The sequence below is a fragment of the Lissotriton vulgaris genome, chromosome 6 (genome assembly GCF_964263255.1).
Source record: "Lissotriton vulgaris chromosome 6, aLisVul1.2, whole genome shotgun sequence".
Taxonomy (NCBI): domain Eukaryota; kingdom Metazoa; phylum Chordata; class Amphibia; order Caudata; family Salamandridae; genus Lissotriton; species Lissotriton vulgaris.
The window spans coordinates 307,691,146-307,708,381 of NC_141694.1; the positions used below are offsets into that span (position 1 = coordinate 307,691,146).

A 17,236-nucleotide genomic window follows, 5' to 3' on the forward strand; every position below is an offset into this window, starting at 1 on the left:
CTCCATTCCACTCTGGAAGTGACGAGCGCGCCACATAAAGGTGCCACCCATGAACACTGGCGTTATTTTTTTTCTGAAGCTTGTCTGTGCCCTCAGATGTGGTGCCCATCAGCAATTCAGAGGGACTCATATGAGGATTCCTAAATTGGGATGTTTTTGTTGGAAAAGGAGACTGACCATTCTATAGAGCAGGGAGTAATCAGCGGTCAAATATAAAGTATCCACCAGAAAGAGCATTACTGATGATAAATAACTTGTTTGCCTGATGGATAATTCTAACCACAGATTTCTCACCTTATGAATAGAAGTCAAAGTAATAGACGCAATGGAAGTTGGTCTGTAGAATGGCTTAGAAAAAAGTCCTGCAAGACTGAATGGGCAATCTGCCCATTCCGGCAGACCTGACAAGACAGTAGTGCTTTGTGAACATGTGCAGTGCTGCCCATCTAGCCAACATACATATTTCTTGGACAGGAACTCTGCATGCCAATGCATTGGTAACGGCCCTGGTGAAATTAGCCCTCAGATTTCTGGAGGCTGCTTCTTAGCCAATGCCTAGCAATTTTTAATAGAGGATATTCAATTGTGAAATGGTCTGTTTCTAGATTGTCTTGCCCTTCTTTGCACCAAAGAATCTCAAAAAGAGTTGGCTGTCCACCTAATGTTCTTTGGTACGAGTAATGTTAAAACCTAGTGCTCTTTTGGGTCCAAGCGATAGAGTCTCCCTTTCTTCCTCTTTCAAGAGATGAGGTGGAGCAAAGAATGTCGGACGAGTGATAGCCTGTCTGATGTGAAAAGGTGTCACCACCTTTGGCAGGAATGTTGCTCGATTCCTTAACACCAGTTTGCCATGGACAAAGGTGCTGTAAGGAGGCTGGACAGAGAGGGCCACTAATCAATCAAATTTAGCTTTATTCGAGGTACAAAAACTCATAAAAGCATAAATACAAACATGACTGGAATCAGTGCAGGTTCATTATTCTGAGATTTTTGATACCAAACATCCCAGAATTAATTAAAGCAAATATATCGTTGAGAAACTCGTAATGTCCAGTTTCCAGACCATATACTCAGTATGGCTTTTCTGGGCACTTATAATATATAAGAATTGCCTTAGAAATTATAGGGACCTGTCTGCACATGCAGATAGGTCCTAACATGAGGGATAGTGCACCCTGCCTTAAGGGTGACTTACACAGACCCCCCTTCAGTGCTGGGCATGCATGGCAGACAGGGATGTATGCCATGTCGACTCTTCACTTTTAGCTGTACCAAAACACACAGGCTGGGGTGCATGTTCGTGGTGAGAGGTCTCTGAGGGTGGCAAAATACATGCTGCAGCCTTGGGGGCCTTTCCCTGGCTACCATGCCCTTGGTTTCATAGGGACCCTTTACAAGGGACCTACAGGTAGGCCAGAGTTGTGCCAATTGGGTAAACAATGGTACTGGTTAGGGAAAGAACAAGGGCTCTGGGTACCTGGTTGATAAGGACTAAGGGCACACTCAGTCAAAGTGCATCAGAAATATGGCAAAAAGTAGGGAGGTTACTGCAATAGAGACGCACTTTCCTACATGCAGTATGACCTCTCAAAAACTTCAACTTGCTGTAACGTCCCCGATGAACCCAGGAATTCGGGGTGCATTGGGACTAAGAATTGAATTGTCTCCTCAGTGGAACAGGGGTGAGACCATGAGGCACAACAGTGTCCCTGCACCTTCTCTGGAGAAGAAGATTGTCAGGAAGGTCCTGAATCTTGCTTGGACATCTTATGGTTTTTCTTGTATTTATCCGACGACTTTGACTGCAAAAAAGATCTGCTGTGGGAAATACTTTGGGAGCAGGAGTGTGTCTGCACACTTGACCTCGATGTGAAGCAGGATCTGCATGGAGTTTTGTCATGCTTCACCTCACAGAACTTGACTTCAAATTCCCAGATGGTGTTTGTATTCATGTGGGTGTTGTTTTGCAGGCTTTCGGGTCGCACCAGAAGCACACCTCATGGGGATCAATTACAGCCAATTGTTTGTCATAGCCCTACAAGGTTTAAAGCTTGTGGTTTAAGGGGGTGATACAAACCCTTGCATACAGGAACATTTTTGCAAAAAAAATCTCTTCACACAGCTAAGAGACTGACCTCCAGATTCGCGCCGGAAGACACATAAAGAAAGCAACCAAAGTCAGTGCGCATGGTGGCGCTTATACACTGCTCAACTCTTCACTTCCAGAATGGAGTCAATCCGAAATTGCATGACCTAACCTACTGGCGCGCAAGAGCATTGACTTTAGAACTTTTCAGAAGCAGTCTGATGCTTGGGTGAATTCACAAGGTGAGAAATCTGCAGTTAGAAATATCCATCAAAAGAACAAGTTACTTACCTTTGGGAACGCTCTATCTGATGGACAGCCTACCTAACTACACATTCTTCACCTTAGAATACTACCAAGGTGCCAGAGTGAATCCAGAAGCTTTTCCACCAATGCTCCCATACACTGATAGGTGGCACCGCGCAGCTTCGCACTGGCTCCGTACCTCCCTGGAAGTGATGGAGCGCAGCAGCATTTAAGCGCCACCCATGTGAGCTGAGGTCAGTTTCTTATTTCCGTTTCAATAATCTCAGAAACGAAGTGTGAACAATTGTTTGTACCAGTTTACTGATCTCTCGATCTTGGGACTTCTTTAGATGTTAAAAATAGTTCATTCCACAAAACAAGAAGGAATCTGCGTTTTGATCCAAAGAAAGACTGTTACTGAAGGAAGTAACATGTTATTTTGATCGCTGCTTCTAACTGCAGATTCATCACTTTAGAATAGATACCAAACCACTACCTCCCAAGGTGGAGGGTCAGTGAAATAGGCTCAGATCATAAAAGTCTTGCATGATTGAACTGGCGAAATGCCCTGTCTGCCGGACTTGATGATCAAGGCAGTAGTGCGTTTTGAACATGTACACCGATGTCCATGTCAGAGACTGGCAGATGTCAAAAACAGGCACTCTGCATGAGGTAGCAGTATGAGACCTGATGGAATGGAGTGTCAGACCTTTCAGAGGCTGCTTCTTGGCCAGGGCATAGCAGATGGTAATTCAGAGGATTACTCACCTTGACAGGGTCCTTTTCTGCATTTTCTTCCCTTTCTTTGTCCCACTGAACACCAGAAAAAGCTCATCATCCACATGGTATACTCTGATAATCAATGTAAACGAGTAAAGTCCTTCTGGGGTCAGGTGTCATCCCCTTTTGAGGGTTGATGGTGAGCAAAGAATGCTGGTGAATGATGGACTCCCCAAAGTGAAAGGAAGTAACAAAAGGTAAGAAGACCGCTTGAGATCTTAACAACATTTTGCCCAGGAAAATATTGGTGTAGGATGGTTGCCCCAGATAGTGCCTGAAGTTCACTTGTGCACCAAGCAGAAGTAATCACAATAAGGAGGAAAGTCTTTAAGGTCCATACAAGCAGAAAGCACCTATGCATCAGCTCAATGGGCATACACAAGATAAGCATCAAGACCAAGGTAAGGTCTCATTGTGGCATCAAAAACAGTTGCACAGAGCATGTGCATCAAATCTTTTATAAATCTCATCACAACAGGTGATTTAAATAAGGACATTTGGGCCGACCATAGAAAAGCCAAAATGACTGACAAATGACCTTTATCATTGCCCACTGCAAGGCCTTGTGGGAAAAAAAACAAAGAAGAACATCCAATAGCTATGCTAGTAAAGTGTCAGACTTGTGGATACCACATTAGACAACAAATTTGTCCAAGCGCCTGGTATAAGTGAACGAGTGCCTGGCAGCAAACAAGACATTCACAATTTCAGGCGGCAGATGAAACTCAGTCAATTGTTGTTGCTCAATCTCCACACATGGAGGTGTTAATTGAGCGGGTTCGGGTGAAGGACCCTTCAGTTTGGCTGCAACAGAAGATACTCACAAAGTGGTAGACTGATCAGAGAACAGATGCTCATGCCCAGATGTTTCGTGTAACAACCATCCAGGCACAATCCGGAGCCACTAGGATGACTTGGGCCAATTTGTTTCTGATCTTTTTCAGAATTAGGGGAAACAGTAGAAAAGGTATACAGGAGTTCTTTGTTCTAATCCAGCCAGAATGCTTCTCTTAGCGAGTGTTCTGATATAAGCTCCAATGCTCACAACGTTGCACACTGCTTGTTCCCAATAGTGGTGAAGAGGCCGAGAGGCGTCTTTCCTAAAATCTGGATGGCATCCAATAGATTTCCTTGGTGCTGAAATCACTATATTTCATATTCCATTGCACAGTCCGCATGTGCCACCTCGCATGGTCAACCAGGAAGATGTAGGATCCTAATAGTCCTAGAAGTCTCAGATCTGCTCTCACTGACATAAGGACAGAGGCAGAAACATTGATCCCTTCGCCCAAATATCCCAGACTTGCTATGGTGAAGGGGGAAAGCCTTGGAATGCATTGTGCACAGGATAGCCCTCATGAATGGCAACCTCTGCGAAGGGAGTCTAGTGCAACTTCTACTTATTCATCGTGAACCCCAACTATGTCAAAAAGTTTGTCGTCTTCCAGAGATGGTCTACAACTAACTTTGGAAAGCCCGCCTTCAACAGTCAGTTGTTGAAGTAGGGAAAGACAGATATCTTCAGCCTTCAATGGTGTGTTGTGACCACCACCATCACTTTCATGAACACCAGAGGAGCACTAGGGAGGCTAAAGAGAAGCACTGCAAAAAGGTAATGCTCCTTGCCAACCCTGACCTTCAGGTAACACCTGTGGGACTCCAGAATGAGTACTAGGAAATGGGAATTCTGCAGGTCCAACAATATCATCCAGTCTCCTAGGTTCATACCAGCCATGATCTGGCCAAAAGTTAGAATTTTGAATTTGTCCTCACGTAAGGTGTTTTGGAGTCAAAGGTCGAATATAGGCCAGATGCCTCTATCATTTGTGGGCACAAGGACATAGCTCGAATAACAACCCTATCCTCTTTATGAGACCTGAACCCTCTCAATGGCATCTCTGCAGACCAACACTCTCACCTCTTGGAACAGAATGGAGAGGTCCCCCACAGAAGTTGACTGGATATCCAGGTAAGATGGGGCAGAGTAAACAGAAAACCTAGCTCGTATGGGCATATAGATCGTTCAGCATAACTATGCTGAACGATCTATATGGCCCATCTGTTGGATGTGATTGATCACTATCCTGGGATGAAGTACTGAATCTTGACCCCCGTAGGATGGGATATGACACTAAGTGCAAACCAAAGTGACTTGCAGACTGTTGCCACATGAAAGGGGCCCTGGAAGGACTGGTGTTCCTACTAGCCCGGGCAGCACCTGCCAGACCCCTGTCCTCAGCCTTAGAAGGACTGAAGTGACTACTGCAGCAGTTGGGGAAATGTTCAAAGTCAGCCCTGTGGAGTAACACCTCAATTTCCAAAACTTAGGTGGGAACTGCTTGGTGGGAGTCAACCAGAGAAACACAACGCTAGTGTGAACCGCCCTCCCCAGGCATTATCTAGTATCTAGGCTAGCACAAATCATGTACTTGGCTGCACCCTGTCCATCATAAATTGTTTGAACTAAGAAGGCTATATAGTCTTCTGGGACCACAAGCAAGATCTCACTGGTCATATCCCAGAAAACAATGTGTGTAACAATGCAACAAACACTGACCAATCTCAGTCCCCGTCTTGAGAACAAGATGGTTACTTTCTGGTAGAAGTAGCTCTGCAGCTTGAAGAATTTTCTAGATTCACATGCTATGCATTATTCAATAATCAAGTGGTTGGGTATGACATTTCTTGTGTATAGTAGTCCTTCTCTCTTTTTTGTTTTATTTTTGTTGTTTTTAGGGTCCAATGGTCTCAACCATGTTCTTTCTCAACACTGATGTCTTTATCGACGTTGCGGTCTTTTTCTTCCGCGCCATTAACTTTCTTCTCACTCAGCAACCCCAAATCTCAAAGCGAGGTAGTGTCCTTTTGGCTCTGCATAGCGTAGTTTGCAGATCTTTGCTAGTATTGTGTCTTCAGTGTCTTTGCCTTGAACTCCACAAATGCCTCGCAGGATCCAGAGCCATGGTAGATAGGTAAGCAAAGATTGCAGTCCTGATGGGTGTCCCTATGTACAAACTTGTGGTGGCAGAAAAGGAACAGAGTTCTCCATTTCATGACAAGCAGGGGTCCCCCTGTTCAAGCAGTCTCTGTCTCTCAATGATAAAAAACTCCACCTACTTCAGTTTTGCTTGCAATTGCTCCAATTCCCTTTGACAAATAAACGCCCTTGCTTATTTTTAATCTTCCTGCTGTTTGGAGATCTTCCCAATGCTTCCAGACCCAATGGCAGAACAATAAAAATCCGAAGATGGAGTTTAAGAGTGAGGCTTCTGGGCAGGGAGTCTGACGTCAAAGGAGGATGAAACAAGCACCAAATGGTGGAGACTGTTGGCACCCAAAAACAACAACAACAAAAAAGAGAAAGACAACTATACACAAGAAATTTGGACCCAACGACTAGATGACAGAATATGGATGCCATGTCAATTTAGAAAACATTCACGCTGCAAAACATTTGTTTTCCAAAAGTCTCAATCCTTCTAGATTTCCTATCGAGAGGATTTGTGGGTAAAGAATAAATGACGTTCATCTACCTGGTTGAACCCTGAACCATAAGGCTCTTTGAAGTAGAGTGTCTGGTGAGAAAATCAGGGCCGCCAGGCACCGGTCTGTAATGCTTGACTACCTGCAAATTTCTGTAAGATGTTAAGTCTTGATGTAGAAAGATGACAGCTGCAAATCCAGGGTCTTAGCTGCCCGTTAGACCACAAATGATGCACTCTCTTCAGTTAAAGGGCCAAGTGGAGAACCCAACTCTGTATCAGGGAAGGTATCAAGCCCACTGACATCCTGTAAATCCATATAAAAAAGTAATCATCGTAATGCAGCAGAAGATCACCATCCCCTTCCACACCATCATCACCTTCCACTGTTGCAGTACCTTGCTCAGAGTCAGAGCTAAAAGATATTGTAGCCACTTTGGCCAGACTGGTCTTTTGGAGGCATCAGAGCAGAACCAGCTGCATGAGGAGCAGTTGTGCTTCTGTTGAAATTGTTGGAGTCAGGTTGGAGTCAGTCTTCAGGATCGGATCCCTTTCTGACACCAGCAACACTGAGACCAGCAATAATAAATGGCAATCTGGCGAAAGTCCAGGTGCAGGAGTAGGTGCCTGTCCCGGAGCTGGAACTGGACTCTGACAGGTTCAAAGGGGTCAATTGGAGCCCCAACGGCAATAACCTGACTGGAGTCCTCTGGGGATTTTCAGGGAGCCTGAAGGCATACTAGTGGAAGCTGGAAAAGCAACAAAAATTAGCAGCATGACATTTTTGAAGTCCTCAATTTCCTGCCACATCGTAGATGGTCCGCAAAACTCGCGTCACACCAGGATTAGCTGGGGAGTCAGCTCCATGCTCGGAACGCCAGAGGAGGTCGACTGACATCATGATGGCCTTGTGCCTTCTTCTTAGACACAGAGTGGTAGGATGGGGTCGAATCCAACTTCGCCTTTTTATGCTTGCTCTTAAACTTTGGTTTGGACTTACTGGGGGACTTTGATCATGAAGTGGATCTCTCACAACAACGGCCCTTGTAACCACAGCTAAAGCCTTCTACCTAGAATGGGAATTATGCATGGGTCTCGACTTCTTCTTATGTTCAGCAACGTGCAGCATCACCTCCTGGTCCCAGATCACCTTCTGGTGAATGAAGACCCACTTGTCGGACAACTTTGAGTAGTGCCTCAAGCCCAAACATTAGCAACACACCTCATGCAAGTTCATGACCGACATCTGTTTTCTACAATCATTCCATACCTTGAAGCCTCTCATTTTAGAAAAACTCTTTCTAAATGTCATCATAAGGTGGACAAATGTGGGAGCAGAGCACCTGATCCACCACAGAAGGCGTGAAAATGAAGGAACTGGTGTCAGTGTACAGGATTGGTGCTTATATGCAGCTCAACTCCGTTTCTTTGGGAACAATACATAGCCAGTGCAGAGCCACTCGGTGCTACAAAGGTTCGAAGGGGAGCATTTCTAGAAAAGGTTACAGATTCAGTCTGGTGACTGGGAAGTATTTCAAGGTGAGGAATCTGCAGATGAAGCATCCATCAGAAAGTATAAAGTACAGGTTATACTCGTCAACCACATGTTCTTCAAAATTATAATGTAAGCTCCTAAATTTCTCATATCAGTATGACTTCAGATGTAGGAAGTTACTAGACTACAGTGAAAAGTTGCCAAAACATCACAGACTCATGAAGATGAACTTTTGTAAACGTAAGCATGTGAACAACAACAAATCTATGTAAATCCAGCAAATAAAAGGTTATACAGTCTCCATAGCTAACAATTACAGCCTATAAGCACTCATAAATAGAATTTCCATGAAGATATGATGACCTCCACCACTAAATGCCCAATAATAATGAGTGACACATTAGAAACACAAAATTACAATGCATAAATGCCAACCTAAGAATAGAAGGCCTGATTTAGAGATTTGTGTACAAACTACTCCACCACAAATGTGATGTTCGCTAAACTGACGGCCCACCCACTCTCTCAGATTCAAGCTTTTACCATAGGTGCTGCTACTGGCTTAGTCAGCAAAACTGTACACCAACGGTCCAACCGACTTGAAGCCATTGGTGTAAGTACATCAGACTGTCCGCCCTATTTAAAGATGCTCTTCTGTTGTATTTCTTTTTCTCTGAGGGACCACCAGAAAAGACGTTACATTTCAGAAGAGAAAAAAGGCAATCTCAATGCACCCTGGGGAAAAAAACTTTCAGGATAACAGGGTAATCTTTTTATACAAAAACAAACTCCCACTTTGAGAGTTGTTTTTTGTAAAACAAAAAAGTTTGCTGAGCAACTGCATGGAGCATGGTGGTTGCTAAGCAAAGATTCCATACCATCAGGGGAGCCACAGTGGAGGGCGCTCTTCTGATGGCATAGAAATCTCTGCCAGGAAAGCAGAGACCTCTAAATATAGCAGGTGGTTCTCCACTTGGGCAGAAGAGGTTATTAACTCCGCACCCCTAGTGGGCAGCGGCCGCCAGCCAAAGCCTCAATTAGGGTAATAGTGTTTTACTAAAACAACAACAAAAGAAGTGAAAACACACTCAACATATGGAACCAGAAAAGAAAAAACATATTCCTTAGTGCTTATGGACAAACTGCATTTTGTAGTATGTTTTGTAGCACTACACTAGTACTATAATGTTCTACAAAATGGTACTCACAAACCTACATGATTGGTTTACGCCATCACCCATCTCTAATCTTTATCTGTGCTGACCTCGCTGCCCCAACTACAGAGTCAATGCACACAAAGTAAGTATGAGAGGAGAGTGGCTGGAAAATTGGGGAAACTTACTACTGGAGGAGAGATATTTAGGGTGGAGTAAAGAGGGGTGAAGGGAGGGTAAGGAAGGGGTTTCGGGAGGGAGGGACTTGTAGGCCACCCAGAGAAGAGTAAGCTCATTGTAACTCATAAACAACCTTCCTAAATTTACTACAGCCGATAAGGAGCCACAAAATAGTAGTAAATTACTATAGCTCACAGCTGAAGTATGCACACCACCACACATGGTCAACCACAGGAACTGCAACAACATTCCACAGGAATCATTGGAGGTAGGGAATTAAAATAAAACCCATAGGAAATAATATGAAATTAAATTAAATAATTTGAAATAGAGTTAAAAACACAAATAACTATAACTTAATAAACCTTTTTCCTTTTAAGAATTCATGTAACATTTTATTATATATTATTTTGTAATTAAGTCTATACGCCACTTTTTGGTAATTGTTAATGTATTATAAAAATGAAAGTATTTCTTACTGTCAGTGAGAATGTATTTTTTAATTTTAACTTGAGCAAAATACTTTTAATTTATTTAATATATTTAAATTATTTCATTTTTAATCCAAAGTTAAGATAATAGTTTTGCTGCATTTTTTATTTTAGACTGCATATAAATTAAATATAGAAAAATAATTTACATTAATACATAACGTAAAATATTTTAATGAACTTTTTCCAACTTTAATAAACATTTTAGATTGTCTTCTACTTTACCACAGTGAGTCAACAGTCGGGACAGAGATCTCCGTATGGTGGAGGGAAATCAGGAAGACTACTCAGACAGTGAATAATAACACAATGTTGTAAGTGTTACGCAACAGCTGATTATTTGGGACATACAGCCTGGGGGAGAGGCAAGGATTTTTAAGATACACTTTTGGATGAGCCCTTCCCCTTGGGAAGGCACAGCAGTACTAAGTCTGTTTGAGAACATTTTTCTCACCCTTTGTGCCTGTGCAGGTAAGGCGTGCATGCTTACATTGTCCAGACTTTTGGTGATGCTTCAATCTTTAGTTTGACCTATCTGCAGTATTCACAACGATGATCCTATACCAATGGCCCAAGTATTGCCAAACTGGTCCTATGGAAGACAGTTCGGAGTTAATGTTGCAATAACTTAAAAGCTTTTGCAGAGTTGTGTATGGAAGCAAATCCTTCAATAATGAACCAGAAAATTGAAGAAAGTACCACATAAAAAAGATCCTATCACAATCAGTAATGAACCTGTCCCATGCCCCCTGCAGAAACCCTCGTCCCACCAGCATAATCCCCACGAAGAGACTGAACCTGCAGTGTCTGGGAATAATTTCAGTGGAATATCCTCTGCTTTAACCACTTTGAGCAGATTCACATAATTTTGGAAATGGTTAAAGCAGCATCTCTTCACTAAGTGAGACTCTAGAGTTAAAGCAGCAGACGTACTGCACAAAATCGTGGCTCACTTTGCACTCTGACCATAAATAGTGGAACACAGCAGTGCATCCTTCTCTTTAGCTCTCGACTAGAGTGCCTCAAGTAATGACATGGGTTGTTGCTTGCAGTCAGAAGATGGGTTCATGCAAGAACAGTACACATTATGACTCTATTTTTCAGGTCTCTATTAAAACTGATCTTCAAAGGCAATCCTTATGAGAACTAATAACAGCTGTATGTGGTCTGCAACTACACTTCTCAGCTTCTGGCTATTAATCTTCTGGGAAGATTATCAACTCGCTATATATCAATCAAAATGTGAATCTTGCCATTGACCTTACCTTCCAAGATCCCAATGTGCATGGTCGTGGATAAGTAGAAATAGAGTGTGTGGATTTTGCAAGGACCTGTGCAGAAAAGCTTTAAATTTAGGCTGAGCCTCTGAGTCTAACTTGGTTACATATTGTTCCACCTGCTGTTTTGTTAGGTGCTCCTTCTCCAGACCAAGCTCCAAAAGAACTCCTATTGGAAGGAATGAAGTGCACATCATTTAGGATGAACTTAGCAGAAAGTGATTTTGGAAGATAAATACAATAGCTCACAACATTGCCAACCTACCTGAATGTGCAAGATGGAACAGTGTTTGCTGGTAAGTCACTTCCGAAGGAGGAACACAAATAAGAAAATCAACCTTTTCAAAAGAACCCAAATCAAGGTTTAAGGTGCTGGAGTCTGCAATCGAGCAGATATGAGACAGCAGTTTCTGTGCCATTGCTATCTGAGAAGGGCGGATTTCATGCCATCCAACATTGTAGCCTGAAAGAAAAGCAAACATGTTTAGCTGCATATCATGCCCCATGCTGATTTTCGTGTACTTAAAATATTTTTTTGTTTTCTTTTAATTTATAGGTGTTTGTAGCTGAGAAGATAAAAATAGTCTGATCTTGCCATAGGAACAGACCTTGGTGCTAATATAATTTAATAGAGTATTGAATGTGATAGCGGAAGCAGCAGCAATGATCCAGCATGGGAGTCCAGCCATGCAATATTACATTTTTTTTAAATCTATATTTTTGCCTGTTTTTGGATAATATTTCTGAATTGATATTTCTGTCATTTCTTTTAACATGTGTAGGAACACGATATTATAATGAACAATGGGGCATATTATCAAGGGATTTAACTCCGCTTTTCTGGCTTTAAAAGCCAAGAAAGCAGAGATAAAATTATCTCCCTATTAGCAACAGGGTGCTAACACGCAAATTTGCATGTTAGCACCCTTTTTCTCTACGCTTCCCCTTGCATCTCTAATGAGATGCAAAGGGGGCGTTCCAGAGAAAAATAATAGGAGAAATGTTGTTCAGCGACATTTCTCCTATTATCAAGGATTTCGCTAACGCTGTTAGTGATAAAAAAAGCAGCGCTAACCCCGGTTAGCACTGCTTTTTTTACACCTGGGGGCATATTACCAAGCAATAGCGATAATTATCGCTATTGCTTGGTTAGAGACAAAAATGTACCGCTGCTCTGCGGCGATTTGTACCGCAAATAAACCTTGGTATTACCAAGGTTTATCGCAAATGTGATAAAAATCGCCGCAATGCATGAATATCGCTGAAAAGTCAGCGATATTCATGCATTACCGAGCTAATGCTCTTAGCCATGTTATCCACCTCCCATTGGATAACATGGCTAAGAACTGCTCAGGTGTTAGCTTTTGGAGATATTCGCGCTTAGCGCGAATATCTCCAAAAGTTGGTAATAGGAGATAGCGATGTTAGCGACTGTTTTCAGTCGCTAATATCTTGGCACGCCCACTTTGCAAATCATTAGTGATAAATATCACTGACATGCTAAGTGGGGCCCAAGATGGTCGCTATCTCCTACTAGCTGTCGCTAACTGGTGTTAGCGACAGCTAGGTAATAGGGAGATCATTTTATCTCCGCTTTCTTGGCTTTTAAAGCCAAAAAAGCAGAGATAAACCCTCTTGATAATATGCCCCCTGGTATTTTCCTCACTTAGCCATGATATCCTATGGAAGGTGGATATCATGGCTAAGTTTGTGAGCCCCTATTATGAAGCTAACGCCAAACTTTGAGAGATTATCGTTGGTTTTCCAGCGATAATCTCTCAATTGGCAGTTAGCGTGAGGATTTTTATCACTTCTGAGATAAACCTTGCTAATAGCAAGTTATCTCTACGATAATTTCCGGCGATGCTTAGCGTTAAAAAATTCGCTGCTAAGCATCGTTAGCGACAAATATCGCTTAACGTTGGTAATGCTGGATCTCTCTGCGGCGTTTGACACCGTGTCATACGACATCATGACAACCAGGCTAGTTAACATCGGCCTGGAAGGTAAGGCGTTGTCATGGCTGAGGAGTTTCCTGACAGGTCGTACCCAAAGGGTCACCCTGGGGGATTATCGGTCAGAGGAGTTGGAGATCTCTAAGGGGGTGCCACAGGGCTCTTGTCTGAGCCCTACTCTTTTTAATATCTATGTGGCCCCCCTAGCTAACATCAGGAGATCGTATGGATTTATTCCTGTGTCATATGCAGATGACACCCAACTCCTCTTTCCTTTTGAAACCCTTACGGGGGAGGTCAGGAACTCCTTTGCCCAGGGGATGAAGGCGGTGGCACACTGGATGGCATCTAACCTCCTGCAGTGTAATGTTGCAAAAACGGAGGTGATGCTGTTCGGTGAGGCCAAACTTCTGTGGACCCCAGACTAGTGGCCTCAAGATCTTGGCCCGGCTCCAGAGCCCAAGCAGGTAGTGAAAAACCTTGGCGTCCGACTTGACCAGGAGCTTTCATTAAAACATCATAGCAATCAAGTGGTGGGCTCTTGCTTCCATATCATCGGGATGCTACGAAAGGTTTTTCCTTTACTACCAGACTCTACTAGGAGAACTTTGGTGCAGGCCCTAGTATTGAGTCGCTTGGACTACTGCAACGGGCTGCTGTTGTCAACAAATGAAGCGGTAATCTCTAGACTCCAGGTGGTCCAGAATACTGCTGCCCGTCTGGTCCTGAACCAGCCCTCTCGCACCCCCTCTAAACCCCTTCTGGAGAAGTTACATTGGTTATCCATCAAACAGAGGGTGAAGTTTAAGATCTGCTGTACAATGCATAAGTGTCTACAGGGAAATGGTCCAGCATATTTGATTAATAAATTCTCCTGGTACACACCGACACGCTCTTTGAGATCTAGTGAGCAGGCATTGTTACAGATTCCAAAATTTAGAAAAGTAAGACAAGGGGGAAGATCTCTTACGGTTGCTGGTCCAACCTTGTGGAACAGCCTCCCACTGTTTCTGAGACAGTGCAAGGACCACCTTCCTTTTAGGAAGCAATTAAAGACATTCCTTTTTCAAAATTGATCTATGCTTATGGTTAGGGTCTGCTAGTTGCTTTTTTTGGCTGCCAAAGGCGCGGAGATACTCCTTCGGGAGGTGATCCTAGCGCGGTATAAACACGCAAATAAATAAATAAATAAATAATATTTCTGACACAATATTTTTGTTACCAATATTTTTTACCGCAATATTCTTTTAGACAACAATTAACTTTACAACTGATGGTCATATCTGGTCAACATCGAGAAGTTAAAGCATGAACATCATCTGGTGAAGCCATGTCTGTTGGACTCAGCACTGCCTATCAAAAGAATATCTGACAGAAAAGGCAAAAGATCTTGAACAGCCTTCCTGGAGAATTATGGGGAGTGGTCTTTGGGGGATGGACAAGGCAGGACCAAATTGATACAAAGATATTATTTTACATCAGCCAAAATAAACTCATCTCCAAAGGGGATCCAGTAACTTCCTTTTCATATATCCCAACAAGTATTAACTATTTAGTAGATATTTGTCATCAATCAAACACTTGCTGCCAAAATTATGGGGACATGCTCATTCTTTCATTTTGAAAAATGCTTTTTTCACAGCTTTGGATTTGAAAACAGTCATATAGCCTCATTGCTGTCGCCATTTGTGCAAAGATTTTACTTCTAAGAGATTTTTTTTTTAATTAATTGAAAGTGAACCCCAAAGTTCATGGTTCTCAAAAATATAAGCGGTTTAAATATTTTGAGGTCAAAACTTTAAAAAAAAAAACTTTGCACAAGTGCAAAAAACACTAGGCAAATCCATTTTTATCGTATTTGCTTCTTATGCAATAGGGAATGATTGAAATAGTATTTGCACCAGGGCAAAAACAGAGACATCAATAAAGTCACAGCGTTGTGGGTATTCACAAATATTCCTAAAGCCCACATACACTTACTCCCAGAAAATTAACAAATGTTTGTCTATGGTGCCAAATAGCCTCAAACTCCTTCATGTTTTTGGGTGTATGTAAAAGGATGTTCGACATGGAAAACTATTTTCCATTTGGAGAAGAGGGGGGGGGGGCGGGGTATTTCCCCTAGCCCTTACCTAGAATATGATCAGGATAGGATATCTCAGTGCAGTCTCCAGGCATATGGTAAGGATATTGAGGCACAAGTTTGAAAATATATGATATGGGTAGACTGACAAGAGCAAATCTATTTATTTTTTAAATCCCCTATTATTGTACCAATTAGGGCCTTATTACAAGTACAGCGGACCTCAGGTCCTCGAGACCGCTGGCTCCACCGGGATCAAGGATCCCGCTGGTCTGGCAGTCAGCACCCGGCCCAAATGAGTTGGTGGTGCAGCTGCCGGCACGGCTGAGCATATTACGAGTTGCATGTTCACCCCCCTTTTCAGTGCGGTGAGCCACCATGAAAAGGGTGGAGGAGAGGTAACTAAGGGAGCCCAGACTAAGAGGGCCTGGGGGTGAATGCAGGGAGCACATGTTGTTCCCCCCTGTAATTGCACCCTCGTACCTGCACAGTGTGGCATGCCACACTGTGCAGGAACATGCTGCAGGCACTGTCACAGTGGTGGGCTGCCTGTCAGGCTCTCCTATGAGCCTAACAGCCACCAACTGTGAGACTGCCCGCCCACCCTGGATTCAACTCTGAATCTGGAGAGCAGGCGCACCACAGCCTTGGGTGTCCTACAGTGGATGGAGTGGTGGCAGTGCATCAGGAGGACCACCAATGTCATATTAAGACACTGAATTTGGTGGGTGGGCAGGCGCACCACTGCCTTGGCGTTTCTCCTGCAGATGGATTGGTGGCCGTGCCGCAGGAGGCCCTTATTTGTTTTTAAGAAACATGCACACACAGACCATGCTTTTCTTAGGCACGGTGAAGCTGAACTATAAATTAGAATGCAGTATACAAAATGTGCAGTGAAAGAGTAAAAACCTACATAAAACTATGACAGCTGTTAAACCATTCCTGTATCAACTCTGTATGCAAACAATTCAGATGCAATATCGGCTGCTCTTTTTTGCTCACCAGTGCATGTAGCCTTCCCATTTGTCTCTGTAGTTGTTGGTGTCGATTTATTTATTACTGGGTTGAGAGATGAAGAAATGTGGCCTTGGTTTTCTTGATAGAAGGTATCCAGTAAAACATCAATATCACCCTCTGCCAAGACAAAAAGCAAACATCCATGATACTTATAATCATTGAGTAGAGCCAGTGAAGCACGAAATTTGGGTGAAACGATACAAAGAACAATATCTTGAAAGAGCAAGTGGAAATAAAAGACAGAAACAGGAAATGTAAACATGAATATGCTCAGGGGTATATTTATGAAGGGAGTTGTATTGCCTTTGCACCACACAACGTGGTACATGCACGATGCAAACCCAAAACGTGATTTATCAAGCCATGCAAGGTCATTTAGCGTGGCACTGAGTGGTCTGATAAATAGTAACACAATGCAGTGCAAATCGCTGTGTTGCATTACTCTGCCCTGGGAAGGCATTCCATGGGCGTTGCATGTGTGTTCCCATGCAACTCCCATGGATTTTGATGCATACCTAGACTTGCCGTTACTGGTAGACCTGGGAATGCAAAAAAATGGTATGCCTTCCTGTGAGAGGCGTAACGAGGAGCTATATTTTTATTTCTCCTCGTTACTTCCTCTTTCTATGTTTGCTGCATTCTGCAGCACACACAGATGGATTCAAATGAAAAAGGATTTGTAGAGCGCATGGCTGCCCGGGAGCGTCCCAGCGCTAGTGAGTGTGCAGGCAGGAAGGAAGGGGATTTAAGGGAATAACCAGTTTTTCAGAAGTTTACGGAAGGAGAGAATGTTGGGTTGAGCACGAATGGCAAGGGGTAGGGAGTTCCACAGCTTGGGGGCGTTGTAGGAAAAGAGGCAGCCCCCAGCGCGGGCCTTCTTAATCCTGGGCGTGGAGGCAAGATGAAGGTGAGAAGACCGAAGGGTTCTGTTGGCTTTGTAGGGCTCAATGAGGTCTTTTAAGACAGGGGGACCTTTGCCATGGAGAATTT

The 17,236-nt window shown here is 43.2% G+C and overlaps 1 protein-coding gene across 1 annotated transcript in view; it reads right to left on the reverse strand.

Moving 5' to 3' along the window:
* The window catches only part of GREB1 (growth regulating estrogen receptor binding 1), a 612,299-nt gene that overhangs the window by 155,080 nt on the left and 439,983 nt on the right, over positions 1–17,236 (reverse strand). Inside the window, exons 13-15 of the mRNA XM_086926326.1 lie at positions 16,232–16,363; positions 11,457–11,654; positions 11,180–11,360 (exon numbers count right to left, since the gene is read on the reverse strand). Coding sequence (XP_086782452.1) covers positions 11,180–11,360; positions 11,457–11,654; positions 16,232–16,363 — 511 coding nt within the window. The remainder of the gene's footprint in view (positions 1–11,179; positions 11,361–11,456; positions 11,655–16,231; positions 16,364–17,236) is intronic.